The sequence below is a fragment of the Hyaena hyaena genome, unplaced genomic scaffold (assembly GCF_003009895.1).
Source record: "Hyaena hyaena isolate Hyena2069 unplaced genomic scaffold, ASM300989v1 scaffold_171, whole genome shotgun sequence".
Lineage (NCBI taxonomy): Eukaryota > Metazoa > Chordata > Mammalia > Carnivora > Hyaenidae > Hyaena > Hyaena hyaena.
The window spans coordinates 2,199,901-2,222,511 of record NW_024080803.1 but is presented as its reverse complement, the minus strand read 5'-3'; the positions used below and the strand labels follow the sequence as shown (position 1 = coordinate 2,222,511).

The following is a 22,611-nucleotide window of genomic DNA, read 5'->3' as shown; positions in this document are numbered from 1 at the left end:
GTCTCTTTCTCTCTCTCAAAAATAAATAAAACACTCAAAAAAATTTAAAAAACAAAAATTAAAAAGAAAAAATAAACAAAATTTAAAAAGAAGAAAATATCACTACACAGTCTCTCTACCAAGAGTTTGCCACTTGAATCTAATCATGATAAAACAGTAAGACAAATTCAAATTAAGGGATATATTTAAACAAATGGCCTAAACTAAAAAACTATCATTATCGTGAAAGATAAAAAAAAAAAAAAAGTTGGGGAACTGTTGCAGATCAAATGTAATGTTCAATCCTTTTTAAAGGAAAGCTATAAAGGACATTATTTGGACATTTGGAGAGAAGCTGTCCGAAGTGTGAGTACTGTATCGTAGCTATGTAAGAGAATGTCTTTGCTCTTAGGAGAAACAAACCGAACATTCAGAAGTAAATTTTCACTATGTCCCAACTTACTTTCAAAGGGTGTAATAACAAAAGATATGTAAAATGTGCGAGTGCGCGCACAAGCGCACACACACACATGCACGCACGCACGCGCGTACACACACACACACACAGTGAGAGAAGGCAAAATCAGAGAACCTAGGTAAAGAGTATATAAGTATTCACTGTTAATTTTTTTTTTCCTATTAGGTCTACAACTTCTCAAAAATCAAAAGCTGGGAGGAAAATGCACAGAGCTGTTTAAAAAACAGATGATCTTTAGAAATACACACTGAAAGGGGCGCCTGGGTGGCTTAGTCGGTTAAGCGTCCGACTTTCGCTTTGGTCATGATCTTGCGGTTCGTGGGTTCGAGCCCCGCGTCGGGCTCTGTGCTGACTGCCAGCTCAGAGCCTGGAGCCTGTTTCAGTCTGTGTCTCCCTCTCTCTCTGACCCTCCCCTGCTCACGCTGTCTCTCTCTCTCTCTCCTAGAAATAAATAAAACATTAAAAAATTAAAAAAAAAAAAAAAAAGAAATACACACTGAAATATTTATAGGAAAAAAAATACTATCTGTGATGTGTTTCCAAATACTCAAGGGTAGGGGGGTGGGACTGTCCACAGAATATACTAGTGGCTCATGAACTAATGATCACTGCATAGCTGGAGAATAAGTACATAAGGGTTAACAGTATTATTTTCCTCTGTTTGGACATATTTGTAATTTCCATAATAAAAAGTTAAAAAACTCCTGGCTGGCTCAGTCAATAGAGCATGTGATGACTCTTGATTTCAAGCTCATGAGTTCAAGCCCCACGTGAGGCACAGAGCTAAAATTAAAAAAAAAAAAAAAAAAAATCATGTATCACGGGAGCATCACCCAGAGATTCTGATTCAGTAGGTCTAATGTGGGACTCAGTAATTTTCATTGAACAAGCATTCCAGGAGATTCTGATGCCTCACCGATATGCTCCAGACAGGGTCTAAGTGGAGGAAAACAGAGAGGGAGAGATGTGTGTACTCAGGGGCAGGGAAAGGAAGCAGGCAGGTTAACCTCGGAAATGCTATTTTTTTTTTTTTTTAAAGGGAGGGCAGAATAGGAAAGTAATCTGGCCTCAGAAAGGTCGTAGGGCTTTGACCTTAATGGAAAGTCTGTATAGATCCCCAGGTGCATCATCACGGCCTGGTCCTCTCGGACTCCTTAGCCTCGGGCCTCAGTCTGTGGGCACTATACAAGTCAATCCTTCAAAGATCCATGTGACAAGCAAAAGGAGTCCTTAATCTACTTTAAGGGGGAAGATGTGCTGTGACATTACATGCTGGGGCAGTAAACATGGCTTCCCCACTTCAGAATGACCTTACACAGGGTAGTGGCATTTCACACCACTCTTAGTACAGGCAATTTGGGGGCTAAAGAGCTCCATTTGATGCTCATGCAGGAACACAAAGTAAGTTAGGGACACAGTGTTGCCTTGAGGCCCTAAAGGCTCTGGGGAGGTAGAACATGTACACCAACTTATTCAATCAACTAGACACAATCAATGCTTAAAAAAATCCCAAATCCCCACGACATATGAGGATGTACCTCTACTAGAAGAAGCAATCCTGACACTCAACCAAGTAGAAATTACTTAAACCCTGACATCCAACCACCAACTTGTATTGTTTTAGTGTGATTATCCTATATTGACTAGGCAATTTTTACACTTAATTTATGACAAAAAGCAACAAAAGAGTATACTAACAGTGCGTACAGGGTTAGATGTCAGAGTTCTACTTTAGCACCATCATTACTAGCAGAATTGTCTCAGGCATAAAGAAGGTTAACTTATTTATTAACCTTTCTGTGCCTCGATATCCTTATTCTGTTGTGATGATAAATGATATAATACGACACCTGAAAAGCTTAGAGTAGATTCTGGTACACAATAAGCTTTAACCAGTATGTAAGCGTGCTAGCTTTAATTATTGATGCTGATGTTGCGAAGTCTTGAACTGAAGAAATACAAAGCAAACTATATGTACATCCACAGTTATACAGAAATCTACAATTTGTTAAAACCACAATTTCATCTGTACAACTGCAACATCAGAAAAACATCTAAAACAGCAATTTTAGAGGTGCCTAGGTAGCTCAGTCAGTTAAGGGCCCGACTCTTGATTGAGGCTCAGTGCATGATCTCACGGTTTGTAGGTTCAAGCCCTGTGTAGGGCTCTGTACTGAGAGCATGGAAGCCGCCTGGGACTCTCTTGCGTGCTCTCTTGTCTCTTTCCCTCTGCCCCTACCCTCAGCTCATTCTAAGTATTTTTTTAAATCCAACAGTTTTATTACTATATATCTAGTCTACAGAAGCAATAAACAAACTGGGTTTTTAAAACATACAGTGGGGAGCACCAGGGTGGCTCAGTATGTTGAGCATTCGACCTTTGCTTAGGTCATGATCTCGTGATTCACAGGTCTGAGCCCCACATCGGGCTCACTGCTGTCAGCCTGTCAGCACTGAGCCCAGTTCAGATCCTCTGTCCCTCTCCCTCTGCGCCTCCCCCAGCTGCATTCTCCTAAAAGTAAATATTTTAAAAATTGATAATAAAAAACAGTGGATAAAACAGTAATAGACATACATATACAGTGGAATACTCTATACTGGGTTAAAAATGAATGAAATCTGGGGCGCCTGGGTGGCTTAGTGGGTTAAGCGTCCGACTTTCGCTTAGGTCATGATCTCGCGGTTCGTGGGTTCGAGCCCCGCGTCGGGCTCTGTGCTGACTGCCAGCTCAGAGCCTGGAGCCTGTTTCAGTCTGTGACTCCCTCTCTCTCTGACCCTTCCCTGCTCATGCTGTCTCTGTCTCTCTCTCCTAGAAATAAATAAAACATTAAAAAAAAAAAAAATGAATGAAATCTACGTAGCTCACACTTCAGATACACCCCAAAAGGATGTAAAGTAAAAGCAAGTTGTAACAGTGATGTCAAGTATAGGATGATACCATTTAGGTAAGCTTGAAAATACAAAAAAAATGGTTTAAAGAAACATCTGTATACAGCAAAAGTATAAAACATGCATGAGACAGGGAAGCTGGGGAAGAGTGGGTGGGGGAAACAGGCGACGGGGATAAAAGAGCACACTAATCGTGATGAGCACGGAGTCTTGTACAGAATTGCTGATTCATTGTACCGCACACCTGAAACCAATGTAACACGGTATGTTAACTACACTGGAATTAAAATTTAAAGACTGGTTTTTAAAAAGTAGCTACTGAAATTTGGGTTCCTTCCCCCCAAGGAAACAAAAAACCTGCATGAGAATAATACCTGCCGACACGAGGGTCGTGGAGAACAAGGGAGGCAGCAAGAGAGGGCAAGATGGAGACAAGGGGAGAAAGTATGGGGCTTTGTCACACTGAATCGCTCTATGACACAGTAAGATGGAGATGAAGCAGACCTGGCAAGATGGTGAAGAATTTATATCAGGAGGATGAGCACTGAGGGACCATCCTATTGTTTTCCCTTTTTAGTATCCTTCAAATACGGTATTCCAGAAAGAAGTTTAAAATCAGAACTTTTTAAAAATGCCAGTAATTTAATAATTAACCCCATGCTACACTGTAAAATTAAATGCTACCAATCCTTAGCTATTCCATGATTGCATTGATCTGACCTCTGAAAAACAGAAGAGAATACCACTGAAATTAAACCAGAAACTAAAATGCTAAAAAAAATTTAAAGAATACTCTTTAACAATTGCAATTCTAACAACACACCCTAAGGAAATAATTAAGCAAGTAAACAAAGATATTCATTGCAGTGCTGTTAGTATCAAAAACTGAAACCAACCTAGATGCCCATCAACCAGGAATTAGTTAAATGATGGTTGTCCTATACAATGTAATACCATGGGGGTCACAGGAAATATGATTTATGTCTATATTTAACATGGAAAACCTCCCATAATGGTTAAATAATTTTAAGAATAATTAAACAAGTAAAGCAGGAAACATACTCTATATCCCTAACCCTTCTCCTTTGCCCTGGTTAACTCCTTAAGGCTAAGTCTGTCTTTTATTCAAAGACCTATACAAATATATTGATATATCTCCCTAAGAATAGCACATAATAGATGTTTAAATGTCAATATTAAAAAAGCAATAAACAAGACAATATATATAGTATGACCCCTTTTGGGGGGGGAAATGCATTTAAAAGTACACATATTTCCATGTGTCCAAAGAAAAAAGTCTTGTCCATACACCAAAATGTTAATCATGGTGCAGAAACTAGAAATTATTTTTGCTTCCCTCACCTTCTTTTATTGAAAAATAAACTTCTTAAACATGTAAGCTAAAGAGGAACACATTTCAATCCCAACACTCATTTTTTGGCATTTTCACTGCTACTTTTTTGCATTTGCTGCATTTATCAGAAGCTTCTAAGAAAAAAAAACTGAGGCAGATCAATATTACTGTTTTATAGAACACTGAATATGGTTTGGTCTCAGTTTAGAATTTTATCCAAGTTTCTAACAATCCTCAATTTAGTCAGTTGGGCTATAAAAGATAATGGCCACAATTTCCCAAGTCACTGGACACTGAAGGTTATAGAGGTTTCGCTATTTCAAAAGCTGATCAACGAATATGGCAATTTAACACAACCTAAACCTAAAGGATTTCACTTAAGCTGCATTTATGATCTATCTCCAACCTCCATCCACTCCCAAGGATTCTGTTTCTTTTCCATATCACGTCCATCATTAGGGCCATGACAGCCATCAGGGTTTAGAGCTTTTCCAGAGTTGCTGAAATTCCTTTTAGAAATAACAAAAGTTGCTATTCCCCACTTGGGGAAGCCCTCACAGCACCAACACACATTTTTTAAAAACCTACTGCGAAAGCACTCTCCAGCTGAGAAAAGGAAGACCATGTCAGTTACAGGGCTCATGGAAGTGGTAAACAGGTGGGAGAAGATAAGCTTCTGTCATGAGAGGGAGCCCAGAGACTCAAGCTGACCACCCACTGCAAATTCCCAGGAGGTCTAGCAGCCGTCCCTAGCAGATGTCTCGGAGGTCAATAGGGCTCTGATGTTAAAGACCCAGGATAATTCTCACGAGTGGAAAACACACAAGTGTCCACGTCGGGGAACTACTCACATGGGTAGGATGAACTAACTAGCCATTGACAGGGTGAACTGCTGATGGGCTGTCATGAATTCAAAGGTAGAAGATGACTTGCAGACAGACATCTGCAACGGACAAGTGAGACACCACTGTGCACAGTGGCTGAAGACGGACCCCAAAGCCTCTGAGAATGAGAACGGTCTTTGGTAGTGCTCACATCACAGTAAGGCTCTGTCCAGATCTCCATCCAAAAATAACCCAAAACAAAAACAGTCACGGGCTTACAAAGCTCTCTTCTTTTAGTGCAGAAGCCAGCCTACAGATAAATGTCAGAGATGACTAACGCCTTCCCCCCAAAATACCAGCAGTTTCGCTTCTTCACACATCACCAACTCTGTCCTACTTGGAACATCCTACCTACCTATCTACTTACCTACCTACCTACCTATCTATGTAAATTCTGAGAGATAAACAGGAGTCAATTAGTAGTAACCTATGATATAAAGTCATTTTGAGAAGGGAGAAGACTGAACAAGACAGCAGATTAAAAGTCACACTGATGGGTGGTTAAGCATCAGAAGAGGCCAGAGCTGAGTGACATGAACACAGACACCCATGGACAGTGTGACACCACACTCAATGCAATCTACTTAGCAACATAAATTCATTCTCAAACTGCTTTCCAAGCATCACAAACAGAACACATCCCTCTTCCCTCAACCTAGCAAAAACAACAGCAAACAAAACTAGTGCCTGAGGACATAGGTAAGGACCCTGGAACATCCAAACCAATTAACACAGGCAACCCAACCAATATAGACAAATACTGTTTTCCCCAGTTTCCATTTTCCCCACCTTCTGGCCTATCTACCTATGATTTAGGTTTACTAGGCAGTACTATGTTGCTTTTCTTAAGTAAGCTCTATGCCCATTGTGGGGCTTGAACCTACAACCCTGAGATCAAGAGGTGCATGCTCCACTGATTGAGCCAACAAGGTGCCCCATTAGGCAGGATCTTAAAGGGAGTCTTAGGGCTAAGGCTAACCATACTACTACCATCACTTTACTCCAACATGTGGCATTCATCTTAACATGTACAAAAGCAGTTACTGTGTTTACTTTTATAAAGTATAACTTCTATAATAAAACGTACAGGACTCTTAACTGTGTCCATTTTTAGTACAGTTTGTATGTTAAAAAATTGTGTGTGGTTGTATAACTCACTGAATGTAATATAAACCATTAAACTGTATACTTTTTTTTTTTTTAATGTTTTATTTATTTCTAGGAGAGAGAGAGACAGCGTGAGCAGGGGAGGGTCAGAGAGAGAGGGAGTCACAGACTGAAACAGGCTCCAGGCTCTGAGCTGGCAGTCAGCACAGAGCCCGACGCGGGGCTCGAACCCACGAACCGCGAGATCATGACCTAAGCGAAAGTCGGACACTTAACCGACTAAGCCACCCAGGCGCCCCTAAACTGTATACTTTTAAATGGCTGAATTATACAGAGTGTGAATTCTCAAACTTGTTTAAAAAAAAAAAAAAAGTACAGGTGCTCGGGTGGGTCAATCAGTTAAACATCCAACTCTTGGTTTCAACTCAGGTTATGATCTCACAGTTTGCGTGATCGAGCCCCAAGTTGGGATTTGCACTGACAGTGCAGAGCCTGCTTGACATTCTCGCTCTCTCCCTCTCTAATAAACAAACTTTAAAATATTAAAAAGTTAAAACTTAAAAAAGGAGAGGTTGGGGTGCCTGAGTGACACCATTGGCTGAGCATCTGACTCTTAATTTTGGTTCAGGTCATGATCTTAGGGTCATGGGATCGGGCCCCGTGTTGGGCTCCACATGGAGTATGGAGCTTGCTTGAGTTTCTCTCTCTTTCTCTTTCCATTTGGTCCTCTCTCCCACTTTCCCTTTCTCCCTCTCTAAAATAAGAAGAAAGTTAAATAAATAAAAAGCAGAGACTGATTACTTACAGGAGATATTGAGCAAATAAATACTGAGGATAATGAATCTGGAGACATTAAGTATGAGCTAATGCTTTTAATATACACATGTAGCTATTAGAAATACATATTTATGTGTACATGTACTCATAGATATACATGTATTTTTTAAATGTTTTATTTATTTCTCTGAGAGAGAGAGGCAGCGTGAGCAGGGGAGGGTCAGAGAAAGAGGGAGACACAGAATCGGAAGCAGGCTCCGGGCTCTGAGCTAGCTGTCAGCACAGAGCCCAATGTGGGGTTCGAACCCACAAACCGTGAGATCATGACCTGGGCCGAAGTCAGATGCCCAGGTGCCCCTACATGTATTTTTAAGTTTTATTTATTTGAGAAAGACAGACACAGTGCAAGTGGGGGAGGGGCAGAGAGAGAATCCCAAGAAGACTTTGTGCTTCAACCATGACCTGAGCTGAAACCAAGAGTCGGATGCTTAACTGACTGAGCCACCCAGGCGCCCCGACATATATTTCTTAGCTCTGTTTGCTGAGTGGGCCTAGAAGCAACAACATCCTAGAGGAGAAAGTACACATAATGCCCAGACTTGGTTTCTAAATACCATTCTCCACTGAAAGAAAACCAGGGGTTCCTGGAGAAATGGCAGATTCCAGGGTTATCCAGGGAAGAGTCAGGAGAACACAGGATCAGCCTAGAGCATCTTTTTTGTCAAAATCTGGACAGTAAGTGCTTACAGAAAGAAGTGAATGCCAACATCATCTTAAGCAGGGGATAAACGTTACCACGGATAATGGAAAAAACTGACATCGTGCACCTCCTAATGTTATGCAGCAAAAAGAATAGATCAACGGTAGTCCCCTCAAAAATGTATAAATCAAAGGGTCGTTAAGACAAGTCCGAATAGCAAGGCATTTCCACAAAGTAATTTCGACTCTAAAAACGTTAAAGCCATGAAAAGACAAGGAGAGACTAAATACAATGTGTGATCATGAATTAGATCCTGGTTATTATTGGAAGAAAAGGTGAAACCTGAACAGGGTCTGCAGATTAGATTTGGATCGACAATAATTTCCTGATTTTGATGATGTGATTGATTATATAGAACAATGTCCTTGTTTCTAGAAAATCTATATTGAAGTATTAAGGGATAAAAAGATACCAACTAAAATGATTCAAAACACAAAAACTCAGTAATAGGGGGCAAGAGTTGGGGGCACTGTGGGAGTGAAAAAGATTAATTTTACCACATTAGTCAAATGGTAACAGTTGGAAAATCTGAAATCTGAGGAAGGAGTGTATGGGAACTCTTTGTACTATTTTTCTAACCATTTTGTAAACTTGAAATTATTTTAAAACTATCGCATTTTGCATTTTTTAATGTGGTTTTTTTTTTTTTTTAATTGAGAGAGAGAGACAGCAAGCACGTGTCAGGCAGAGGAGGGGCAGAGGGGGGACAGAGGACTCAAAGTGGGCTCTGCCCTGACAGCAGACAGTCCGATGTAGGGCTTGAACTGTGAGATCATGGCCTGAGCTGAAGTCAGACACTTGACCGACTGAGCCAGGCATCCCTAAATTATTTTCAGTTTTAAAAGGCAAAAACAACTCTAAAAAACTATCACCAAAATGCTTTCTAAGGAGTCTATGGAGGGGAGCCTCAGTAGCTCAGTTGATTAAACATCTGACTCTTGACTTTGGCTCAGGTCATGATCTCATGGTTTTCTGGGTTTGAGCCCCACTTTGGGCTCTGTGCTGGCAGCAGGAAGCCTGCTTGGGATTCTTGGTCTCCCTTGCTCTCTACAACCTCCCCCACTCATGCTCGCTTCCTCTCTCTTTCTCCCTTGAAAGAAAATAAACTTTTTAACATGTATCCTATGTTCTAGACATTGTCACAGTACTAGAGGACAGGGAAGACTAAAGCAGGGTCCCTGGTTTCAGTGTGCTTACAGCGAAACTGGAGAAAGATACAGAAACAGATCATCACTGGACAGTGTGATAGATCCAGCAGCAACACGGAGAATTTCAGAAATCTGCATGTCTGGACAGAAAACATAACCAGGGGGTGCCTGGGTGGCTCAGTCAGTTAAGTGTCCGACTTCGGCTCAGGTCATGATCTCACAGTTGGTGGGTTCAAGCCCCACGTCGGGCTCTGTGCTGACAGCCAGCTCAGAGCCTGGAGCCTGCTTCAGATTCTGTGTCTCCCTCTCTCTCTCTGATCCTCCCCTGCTTACACTGTCTCTCTCTCTCTCTCTCTCTCTCTCAGGAATAAATAAAACATTAAAAAAATTATAAATAAATAAAAGAAAACAGAACTAGGAGGAAAAGCTTTCTTTAAAGGAAGCAGCCTCTGAAAGAAGTCTTGAAGGGAGAACTCCCCTAGCAGGGGAAGTAGAAGAACGACATTCCAACAATGAGAACCAATGGGTGGCCAGAAGTCGCAAAATGTTGATGCTGATGGGTGGCAGCTCACAGAGCACAGACAACAGAGAAGGCCAAAGCAACGGCCATATTACAGAGTTTTTACCCTAAGCTGGGCAGCTTAATGAAACCTTAGTGTTTAGGTGAAGAAGAGCTACTACCGGCTTTGATGTGCAGGAAAGACAACTCAATATTCACTTCAGGTCAGAGAGCAGCAGACCAGACAACAGAACTGGGAAGCATATGAAGCTATTGTCCTAGTCCGGGTGGGAAAAGATGAACGGCCGGACTAGTGCAGCAGGAATCAGAAAGAAGAAAAGGACAGATGCCAGACTTTTAAGCAGCAGCCCCCTGAGCATCTCAGTAATATTTTCACAGCACTTCAAGGTCAAAAGAATACCCAAAGTTAGGTAGTTGGGTCCAACAACTTAGTAAGTCCTCAGGTCCTAACCCCTTAGTGCATGCTGGACGCTGCACCACTCCTCCAACGTTACAAGTGATTGGTTACATCACCCTGCTCTCTCCTTCCCGGGTTATTCTGGTGCGATGCTGGCTCTTTAACACAGGAACCGCTAAGACAACTCTCGATAAAGATATGAGGTCCCTGAAAGGAATGGAGCAACAGGACGTTGATACTGTGAATACCTCCAGTTCATGGGATGTCTGAGAGAGGTCTCCTCTGAAAAATCCAAACTATCCCACAATGCTCCCCACTGGGAGTTTGCCACAACGCCCTGGTGTGCCTCAGTGCACAGTTTGGGAACCATGGACAGAAGCCATATTGGAGGGGTAAAAATGAGGGTTGAAAAACTGACTGGATGTAGGGAGATAAAAGGTCTCCCAGATCTCAACTCAGAGTTCTGGGTGAGGAGTGGACCCAGCCAGTGACAAGGAACACACAGGAAGGGGAAGACCAGGCTGCAAAGTCTTCACGGGTAACGATGCAAAAGGAAAAAATGATTCCAAGTACTGTCTACCTACTGTCTACAAATGTTCAAAAATACACTCTCGCTTCATTTAGTTCAAGGATTGTACAGGCAGTGAATGAAACCTCATACCCAGAGATCTCTTGGAATCAAATGGATTGGAGGAACATCTTTTGGCCACACCACACACGAGGTTTCCAGGCCTCACACCAATGCATGATGCTTTGTTGTAAAGTAAATGGTGTCACGCATCCGCAATGTCCCTCCTTCCCCCTACTGAATACCTGACAACAGTAACTGCTGCATAAATACGGTCTCTCCAGTGTCGACTCCTCCTGTGATTCGCATACACGTGAGGATCTATCAACACCAAACACAGGGTCGGAAACACCTGGAGCAGTCACGGGCCCTTCAGGATGGCAGCGCTGCACAGACAGTGGGCAGTCACGTCTCCTGGAGGCTGCCTCAAGTCTCGTCTGCCTAGCAACGCAGAATCTTAGGACCTTGCAAAATGCGTACAGGATGACATAAGAGGAACAGAAGACTCCATCCTTTGGGCTGTTCGGTATAACTCACTACTATCACTGTAAAACAGGAGCTTCAAGCACTTAATGTGAGCCAAAACTAGACGGCTCTGAGGGCAGCGCTCTCAGTGCGATGCAAAAGGCTCTTCCTTAAAAGACAGAGGGTGCTCATGGTGGGGGCGGGGAGGGTAATGACCATCAAATACAAGTCAACCATCAACACTAGAAAGCAGTAAATATTCAAAGAAGAAGTCCCCCAATACATTCCTGTGGCCCTCAGCTTAACAGATATAGATATTTCACGTTGAGGAAAGAGAAAATGAAATTTAAAAATGAGCAACCTCCACTTCCCGAGAACTAACCAGGAACATCTAAAGGACGCTCACCAAGACACTTGAAAGGTATCACGATGTGACTCTTGCACTGCTTTTTGTCCCTCCGGCACCAATTGTCAACACTGACCGGCTCATTTGCTTCCATCACATTTGTGATCTGTAGCTCTGGATACGTCTGCGAGGGAAAAGAAAACACACACAATAAATTTACTTTATCCATAATAAATGGGCATTCATCTCCAAGTAAGGACGGGTGTCCGCTTACTCAGCGTCATCATTATCCTGTATAAATCTAAGCCTCCACTCGTGCTGCCCCTGGTTCTGACTGAATCATCAAGTAAAAAGATACTGTAACTATTTTCTTTTATAGGTAGATTTCTGATCACTTCTAATGCATTCTTTAAAAAAAAAAAAAAAGGCAACTTTATTTAAGGACATACAAAAGCAGCAAGCTTTCAAGCCCAAAATAAATCGATGAGGTATCAAGCCCACTTGTAGGATGCATGAAATAGCTGAGAAGAAAAACATTTAAAGGGCAAGTCCGTGGAAAGGTCTGTTGTTGAGATTATAAAAGAATACTTCAATGCTGGCCCTCTGTGCTAGTCCTGGGAAAATGTTAAAGCATCTCATACCCCTTTCTAGGTCAAGTGGAGTCAGACCTGAGATTATAATTTACAATACTGGAGGCTGTCTATGAGCAAGCGGAGGGCACAAGATACACACGTTTGGCTTCCCATCCTCCCACAGGAAGTGAGAAGCCAGGAGAGCCAGGCTTTACTTGTACAGTACCTGCCCAGCTTCTGCACTGTTCCCTCCTCAAGGAACCAAGAGCTCACTTTGCATACGGGTAGAGCTCCTGACAAGTCTCAGTTAGGTCTTATATATTTAGAAAGAAAACGCCTGGTGCTTCGTCATTGGCAATGTGGTCTTAGGTCAAAAAGCACAATGACAGAGTATCTATTTCTAAGGTAAGGAGGTTCAAGCTTGACACATAAAAGAGCAGTTTTCACATTCTGGCACCCTCTTACCTCCTGACAGTACTGAAGAACTTCCTCTTTTGTTCCAAAGCAGCTCTTGGTGCCTGTTGGGTCAGGTTCCCATTTCCCAGTCTGAATGTTCACATGCATATTTAACTTCCCACAAAACATTGCAATTTGAGGCTCGGCAACAGCAAATCCTGTTCCGGCGTTGGCTGCAAGAGCCTGACAAAGGGGAAAACATCCAGGTTTACTCCAGAACAGCTGACACAAAGGTAGAGTCATCCCATGGTTTGTGACAGTAGAACTTTTTAAAAACCTCATTATTTACTATTTTTATCTTCACAAACAAAGCAATGTCCCAGGAGTTAAGCCAGAAAAAAACAATGACCACTGGACTTCTATGATCAAAGCGAAATGTCAATGGAAAAAATCTACCCCCCACTTCCCATCAGAGTACTTTGGGCTTGGGAACCTATAATCCAGCTGCAGACTGCTCTGATAGAAACACATCTACTGTTCATCCTTTAGTAGATCAAACCACAAGCAGAAAGGCTAAAGTTCCAGTGATTCACTCACACAACAAAATTTTGTTGAGCAGCTACTATCTTGCAAAGCAACATGCTAAATGCCTAGGACACAAGAGTGAGCAAAAACTTATGGTCCCTGCTCTCATGGAGCTTACAGTCTAGTGCAAGAATGCATACTCACACATAAAAAAGTGTGATCACACTCCTAGAAGTCATACAAAGGAAAGAACACAGTGCCAAGGCAGCGTACAGAAACGGAATTTGACTGAGGCTTAGGTATGGAGGTGATAAGGGAAGTCTCCGGAAGACAGCAGCACAGGAGAGCATCCCGTGGCGGGCATGTAGACTGAGAGGCAAACAGCAGTGAGAAAAGGGAGGAGAGCCATCCAGGGGGAAGGCTAGACAGTGTGCGCACCAAGAAAAGACTTCCATCTTTATCACTGAGATGCTGAGAGGTTTTTGTTTTTTGCTTTATTTTGAGAGAGAGAGAGAACGAGCGAGTGAGCATGAGTGGGAAATGGATGGAGAGACAGGGAGACAGAGAATCTCAAGCAGGCTACGTGCTGTTAATGCAGAGCTTGAAGCGAGGCTCAAACTCAAGAACTGTGAGATCGTGACCTGAGCCAAAATGTGACAGCTGGACACTCAACCAACTGACCCACCCAGGTGCCCAGAGGTGCTGAGAGGTTTTAAGCACAAAGTTAATACTGTCAAAATGCAGATGTGATACTTTTGCTGGCTGCAGGATGGCAAAGAAATTCTGAGAAAGAGAGAGAGGGAAATTGGTATCTTGGGCTAAGGCAGCACAGTGGAGAAACAGATGAAAGCTATCAGACAGCCCAACTGGCAAGACTTGGTGACAGATTAGCCAGGGAACTGAGGAAGAAGATGTCAAGCATGGCTTCGTTACTCAATGAGGGAATGGCGTCATTCTGTCATTCGTGGAAACAGAACACTAAAAGGGATTTCACTAACAATTGTATCTTGCATTAAATAAAAACAATCAATGATTCTACAGTCTTTCTTTAGCTAGTATCCTCTTCTTTGTGAAAAGATCACAGCCATTAACAGCTCACAAATTACAGGTGAGAAAATAACCTTTAGGCATGATGGAGGTAAGGCTCCTACAAAGTCTCCTGGTGCAGAAAAAACACAGGCATCCTAGCATCTAGAAGAATGCTAATATTGATGGTTGCATCCACAATGGAGTTTTTGTGTTCTCCCCTAATGGTAAAGTTCTTTCAAAATAAAAAAAATAATTTTTTAAAGTGTTAAAACTTCACAGACTGTATGGTCTGTCATGTTGCTCTTTTTAAAAAGAGTAATTAACATAAAATGGTTGTCCTATTAACAGAAAAGGGAGCTTTGCCTTTCATAATATATGGAAAATATGTGCTTTCCAAGCAACTCTCATTTATTTGTGCTGATGGACTTAGACATTAATGGCCCTTCTAATCAGGAGACTATATTTGATTTTGAAATACATTATGACCTTTCTTCAGGAAAAGTTTACCATCCTCCACATATTTTGCTTACAAGCTTATTGAAATAAGCCCGCTTTCTACCAGTACAAGAGAATGAAGCACAGACACTCATTAAATAGCTAGGAGAACACGAATTTGGGATGAAAATATTGCCAGGATCAGTCAGAGTTGAAGAAACACCTCAATTAAATCCAATGAAGAGAACAATTAGCAACTTTATTAAACGGAACTGACTGTAGCCCTACTGCGACGAATAATCATTTATTAAAATAAAAGGCAGATTGGTATGCCTTCCACGTAACTGCATATGAATCTACAGGCTGATAAGGAAAAGAAAGTATTTCAGGATAGCTGTAGAAAGGAACACACACTTATTTACAGGCAATACGCCAACAGTACTTTAATTCAAACCAGTCATTAAAAGGTGTAAAGATATACAAGACCATTGCGTTTATTTCTCACAGTGAGTTCAATATGTGTACCAAGATGCCTCTTCTATGGGCCATTCTTCTTTTGAGAGCCACATCTAAGGATTAAGGCTATAATTTTAGATTATGATATGGAAGAAAATGGGTATGTATATATATAAATGGGTTAATACAGAGACAAAGGCAAAGAAACCCCAGGGACACTTTTACCTCCCCAAACCAGTGTTTCCCTAAGTCCTTTCCCTCTTACTTCAAAAGCCCAGACAGAAATAAAGAAAATTGAGGAAGACATGGTAAATATATAAGCAAGAAAGCCAAACCAATAGGTCAAAAGAAAAGTGTTTCCTAAACCTGCTAACTGAACCACCACAGTTAAATCTAAAAGATGTTGTTCAGAGCAGCACTCTCCACAATAGCTAAAACATGGAAAGAGCCTAAGTGTCCGTCAACGGACGAATGGATCAAGAAGATGTGGTTTATCTATACCATGGAATACTACATGGCAATGAGAAATAATGAAATCTGGTCATGTGTAGCTACATGGATGGACCTTGAGGGTGTTATGCTGAGCGAAATAAGTCAGGCAGAGAAGGACAAATATCATGTTTGCACGTATAGGAGGATTAGGAGGAACTTGACGGAGAAACAAGGGGGAGAAAAAGGGGGGAAATGGTGGGGGAAGGAGAGAGAGGCAAACCATGAGAGACTCTTGAATGCTGACAAAAACTGAGGACTGATGGATGTGGGGGGGAGGAGGGATGGGCATGGAGGAGGGCACTTGTGGGGATGAGCACTGGGTGTTATTTGGAAACTAATTTGACAATAAACTATTTGTAAAAAAAAAAAAATCTAAAAGATGTTGAGCAAGAATTCATAAATTCTCTTTGGTTTTGTATAATTTTTTTAAGATTTTATTTTTACTTTTATTTTTAATATTTTATTTATTTTTGAGAGAGAGAGAGAGACAGCATGAGCAGGGGAGGATCAGAGAGAGGGAGGGAGGCACAGAATCCGAAACAGGCTCCAGGCTCCGAGCTAGCTGTCAGCACAGAGCCCAATGCGGGGCTCGAACCCACGAACCGCGAGATCATGACCTGAGCCGAAGTCAGACGCTTAACCAAGTGAACCACCCAGGCGCCCCAAAGATTTTATTTTTAAGTAACTCTGTACCCAGCATGGGACTAGAACCCATAGCCCCGAGGATCAAGAGTCGCTGGCTCCACTGACTGAGCCCACCAGGAGCCCCTAGCTTTGTGTATTTTAACATTAAAAGCAGCTATTAAACAAACAGGATTTCGGGTGCCATAGAAGTACTGGGGGAGGTGGAGCGGGGCAATACCTCTTAAACTCCATACATGAATTCAGGTAAGAAACAGTGGCAATTAGTTACGTGAGCTCACCAAAGCCACAGACGTGGATTGGTCAAAACTGTGCAGGCAGCCATTTATCAGCACCAAAGATCATGTTCCACATGTTACTCATTACGGTTGTTGGCTAAAAGACCACAAGAGTTCCAACTGTATAAATGTTCAGTTTATGGGTCAACCACTAAGGTCAATACATCAGTGATGAGTGCATTTGATCTTTGTGCTGAGATGGTCAGCATCGCCTTCCCTAAAGAGAATCTAAAATACCAGAGGTTAAAGCAACAGGAAGAGGCCTGAACAGCAGCAGCCCCTCACATCAGTTACCACCAAGAAAAAGGAGAGTAACTGGAATCATTCCAGACAGCTAATATGCTGCAGTGATTCACTTTTGAGTTCAGAAAGATTAATCCTTGTGGTCATAAGAGACTCTCAAGAAGGTATCATCTGAAATATAAAAAGCCTCTGTGGACCGTGTCTAGGAATCAACTAATCAAACATACCCCAACCTTACCTAGGGTATAACAGGATCGGGTTTTTTTCTGTGATGTTTCTACTTCTTTCCTTTGAAAATGCTCTTATTTAATGCACTTCCATTTTCTTAAGCACACACTACGCCTGGATCCATTACATCAACGTATAAATCAATCTGTTTCCTAATCTAACATGTTACAAATGTGATTTCACTGCCAAGTCAGCACTTCTGATATCCTGTGAACCTGGAATCTTCGATGAAAGAAAATTACTGCCCCACGCTTTGGCACTTAAGCCGGTCCTTGTGAGCTGTGCACATCGCAGCACTTTTAAGGCTTTGAAAACAAATTGCATCCACTGCTTCTCTAGCCCAGTGCTTCCATTTTACTTAATAATTCATTCTTAATAAGAAATTCCATTTTATTAATTTGGCTCAGGGAAAAGAGCTTAGCTATCCAAGGACAGAAATTTAACTTGGTAAAAAGTGCTTCTAGTAACTTGGTTGACAACCTGAAATGGCTTAAAGCAATAAGTAAATAAATATAAGTACATCTAAATCTGAGCCTAACTTCAGTGAGGACCTTTAGTCATCATCTCCAGAGCTACAACTCCTGGGCCCACCTAAGCCCCACCTTCCTTCAACAAAGGGGCTCAGGACCAATGCAGCGCACCCAGTACAAAGTGAAACACAAGCCCATTATTTCCTTCCTCACTGTAACTCTTACCCCAGAATCTAATTTGGCTCCGGGGTTTGGGAAAGTGCCTGCTGTGGAGGGAGCCTCGTCTAAAGAGGACAGTTTTATCCTCTTACTGAGTGAATCATGTTTCCTTGGATAGGAAGGTGCCGTGTTACAGCCAGGCAAGCGTTCCAGCTAACCCTGGGAAGGCAAGGTAACCCAGTTCCACCCTAGTGCTCATAGATACTCAACGGAGCACAGCTTCGCAGCATCTAGCTACCACCTGCACGTTAGGGATATCAAAAGGCACAGCATTAGTAATCAAAAACCTTCCATTTGTAAAGAGAGTCAGTAAAACAACAATCTATTAATGGAAGCCGAGATCCTATATAACATTCATTCCTGTCTACATCTGCATGGCATTTCATGATTCACAAAGTAAAATGACAAATCTGGGGGCACCTGGGTGGCTCATTCAGTTAAACCTCTGACTTCAGTTCAGGTCATGATCTCACGGTTCGTGCGTTCGAGCCCTGCATCAGGCTCTGTGGTGACAGGTCAGAGAATGAAGCCTGCTTCGGATTCTGTGTCTCCCTCTCTCTCTGCCCCTTCCCCACTCATGCTCTCTGTCTCTCTCTCTCTCTCTTTCTCAAAATAAATATACATTTAAAAAAATTTTTTAAAGACAAATCTGTGTCCACAAACCTGGACCTAAGATTTACTTAACTGAAAAAAGTTTTAAAAATCCATAGTTTCAGGGTGCCTGGGTGGCTTAGTCGGTTGAGCATCCGGCTTCGGCTCAGGTCATGATCTCACGGTTCGTGGGTTCGAGCCCTGCGTCAGGCTCTGTGCTGACTGCCAGCTCAGAGCTGGGAGCCTGTTTCAGATTCTGTGTCTCCCTCTCTCTCTGACCCTCCCCTGCTCACACTGTCTCTCTCTCTCAGAAATAAATAAAAAATAAGAGGAAAATCTGTTCTTAAAAGTGACAGTTTGCATTACACCAACTGAAAATCCTTGGCTTTTTTTTTTTTTTTTTCTTAACATTTGAACTTAATTCTGATTAGAAACTGGTGAATTAGGTTTAGGGGGAAAAGGCCAAATGCAAAGAGCCATTACCTTCCACTGACACATGCCAGCTGTTAGGTGTTATTTTCACAGGCAGTAATTTATACAAATAATCTCTGCTTTATTAGAGCTCTAAATATTAAAATATAAATCATGTATCATTTCCAAGATTAAAAATGGTTTAGACTGTCTCTAAGTCTTTTTATAGGAACACAGTAATTTGTTCATCTGGATTACACTGGTAAGGATCCAAGCCCCAAGATTTAAGAAAGGTCTATCTGCTGCGTGTCTCTGAGAGCCAAGAGTCTTCTAGAAGTGAAGTTACTGAAAAATACAGAAGTACATAAAATAACTTTATGTTAAAAAAAAAAGCCGAATAGAGTTTTTCAATCTAAAATTCTCAAGTAGACAGGTTCTTTACTGGTTCCTAGGTTTCTTTCCAATTGTCCGTAATAGGAACTCTAAGAAACTGATTTCAGCAGGTACAGAGGCCTTGATCAACCTTCAGTCAGTCCTCTGCTCATTCCACTCCTGACCTCAGAGAAGTGTGAGATGGTGGCCAAGAAACAAAGACTCTAAGAAAACAGACTGTGACAGAGCTCCAGGCCCATCACTGACTAGCTGTGCTGCCTTTCTCAAGTCAACTAACCTCTCTGGACCTCAGTTTCCTTATCTATATAAGGATGACAATGGGAACTATATACCATAGTGTTGCCTTGAGATTTAAAGGAGTTAATGCTGAAATAGCGCTTGTTCTATGGAAAAGAATTCCTCAAATGCTGGTGGTAATTGTGAACAGGCTTTAAATGTCTTTTCTGTAAAAACAGAGCTCCTAACATACTTCTACCTCCAGGGCTTGTTGTGGCAATTCAATTAAGACGACACACAGAAGCACTAAGCACAGTGCCTGCCACAGAGCAAGCACTCACACGTTAGCAGCACTGTCTTCGAGGCGGCTCCTCAAGATTCAATTCTCTCTGGCTACAATCACAGAACTGGGGCCTAAATTACGAGTGTGCAGGGACGAAGCCATTAAGTCTCCATGGGACTGGTCACCCTCCCCGAATCCAGGATGGCAGGAAATGGGTCTAGAAGACCACACATTGCTTCTTTACCTATTTCATCTGGACCTACTTCAAGTAGGCTGCATTAACATTCCACATCTTCCTTTGTGGGAATTCGGTCACCACAGGCTTACATGAACAATTTAATACCGCCTTACCATGTAAAAGAGAATCACTGGGAGTTGCTGGCTTCCTGGCCCCGGTCCAGCTTCCGGCTGGCACGGAAGCTGGGTCAAGATGAATCTGCAGTTACTACTGAGACAGTTACTGCTGCTGTGATCAAAGGAGCACTATGGAAGTCATTTCTCTAGATTTGTTTTCGTGAGGGAAGGATGTTCCCTCAACTTACGAGCCTTGCAACCTCATGGAATAACCTCTCCCTTGACATTAGTTTTCACTTTGGTGTAACATAAATATGGCGCTATTCAAATTTTAGATATTATAACAAACGACACCCACAATATTAACTTTGGACTTTGGTTTTATAGTTCACACTACAACAGACAGAACTCTACTTTCTGCCAACTCCTGATGCATAAGGAACAAGGCTTCGAAACAAAGACATCTTCCTCACTGAATAGAAATCTGCAGGATTCAAAAGCCAGGCAGTAATCTGTCATACTTTGAAGGCATGCTAACTGCAGAGGCCAGAAAACCGGGAGGCTTGGGCATTAATGTAAGATGATCTAAATGGTGTGAACTTGGGCTTAACCTTTGAACTCACTGGCCAGTATTACTTACTTATTGAGTGTGCTACATAAATAGTGTATGCACGGTTAGGAGGAATGTGTACGAATGTGTCTCCTAAACCTAAAGAGTGAAAGGATTTCAAGTAACAAATGCCCTGAAATATTACTGATTAAATATTAATAATTAATATGTTTAAGGAGAACCTGGGTGGCTCGGTCGGTTAAGCGTCCGACTTCAGCTCAAGTCATGATCTTGTGGTTTGTGATGGTCAGCCCTGCGTTGGACTCTGTGCTGACAGCTCAGAGCTGGGAGCCTGCTTTGGATTCTGTGTCTCCCTCTCTCTCCGCCCCTCCCCAGCTCACACACACTCTCTCTCTCTCTCAAGAATAAGCATTAAAAATAATAATATGTTCATGCTAAATCATTCTTACTGATTCACAGATAATAGAAATAATACAAAAACAAGCAAAAGAAATAATGCAAATGATTGGGGTAAGGAAATATTCTGTAGGGTATTCAAGCACAAACCTGACAATATTCTCATAAACAATAAGCATGATCCTTACTTCTGGCTGATCAGGTAATATTCTGGCTCTATAATATTTCATTTCAAATACATTAGGTCATAATCATTAAACATTAAGCACTATTTCAGCATTTTTTCAAATATCTCATGTACTTAACGAAATAAATTGCATCCCCTTTAAAAATATTGTATTATTCAGACAGACTCTATTTCACTGAAATATATACACAACTTAATGATTTTACCAAGGTAAAGCTGTAAAACTATCCACATGCCAGCTTTAGCTAAAACACTGATTTCCAGATGTTACAACCACAAACATGAATAGCTAATATCAGAGATCTGAAACTGATTCCACCATATCTCTTTTCCTTTAATATATCAAGCAAAGGATAAGAAAACAAATCCATGCAGCTAAAAACATTCAGGTTCTAATACACAGAATGGCTTTTACTAGCATTTTTAAAGTAGGGGTTCCCTAACACTCATTGGGGGAGGCTAATAAGGTCTAATGCAGGTTTTCAGTGGTCTGAAAAATAACAAGGTTCTGGTATGCATGTGTATGTGCACATGAATGTATATAAGGGTATGGAGTTGCTAACCGTCCTCTCTTGAGGGAAGAATGCTATGGAATTCTCAGATTATCTTTATCTTTTGCTTTAAAATGTTTTTCATAAAATGATTAACAATAGTAAACTGTCAGTCTGTTTTTTTAAATATTCATTCTGTAATATTACTTATCTAAAAATTTCTTAGTTTTTTACTTTTCCATGAAAACCAAAGTCTTGTTTCTTTATTCCTGAGGCTTTGTGATGTTCAAAGTCAAGAAAGGGAAAAAATTCTTAGGTGAATAACTCGTACCTGTTTATAACTAGAAAATAAGACAATTTGCCATAATGACTTTTACAGGGCAGCGAGAGAGGAAATTCACATTTCAAAATACAAACGGCAGGGGCGCCTGGGTGGCTTAGTTGGTTGAGTGTCCGACTTCGGCTCAGGTTGTGAGCTCACGGTTCGTGGGTTCAGGCCCCGTGTCGGGCTCTGTGCTGGCAGCTCGGAGCCTGGAGGCGGTTTCAGATTCTGTGTCTCCCTCTCTCTCTGACCCTCCCCTGCTCACGCTCGCGCTCTCTCTCTCTCTCTCTCTCTCTCAGAAATAAATAATTTAAAAAAAAAATACAAACGGCAGTTTCTATATGGTATTCTGCTATGTTTACTAAGTGCAAGCAATATTCAGATACCAATCGTGATGGAGCAAATTACTTTAACTTCTAATGTTCATTAAAACTGTGAAAATAACAAAAATATGAAAGAGCTCCACCCACCCCAAGTTCAAAGCAAGTCAAAAAGGCATCTTTCCTATGATTTATGTAGCATTTAAATTTTAAAGTAAATACAGACTGTATTATCAGCTCACACCAGATCTGCTTTCAGACAATGATTCTTCCTGTCTGGGACCCGTGCCCATGTGCATTATTGTAATTATCAGCAATTTAAAAAAATAAAATAATAAAGCTAGCATGAGCTGTGAGTCGGTATGTTTGCTGCTTTCTGCCTCAACCATTAATTAGCCTTCCTGGGTTCAAGCCACCAAACTGCTAAATAAATGCATAAAGAAGAAAGAGAAATGCTACATGCAACTAAAAAGAATGAA

At 41.5% G+C, this 22,611-nt stretch overlaps 1 protein-coding gene across 4 annotated transcripts in view; it reads right to left on the bottom strand.

The window, feature by feature from the left end:
* The window catches only part of APLP2 (amyloid beta precursor like protein 2), an 86,450-nt gene that overhangs the window by 26,811 nt on the left and 37,028 nt on the right, over positions 1–22,611 (bottom strand). For all 4 annotated transcript variants that reach the window (XM_039240265.1, XM_039240267.1, XM_039240266.1 and 1 more), the window contains exons 2-3: positions 12,710–12,883; positions 11,733–11,856 (exon numbers count right to left, since the gene is read on the bottom strand). In XM_039240265.1, coding sequence (XP_039096196.1) covers positions 11,733–11,856; positions 12,710–12,883 — 298 coding nt within the window. The remainder of the gene's footprint in view (positions 1–11,732; positions 11,857–12,709; positions 12,884–22,611) is intronic.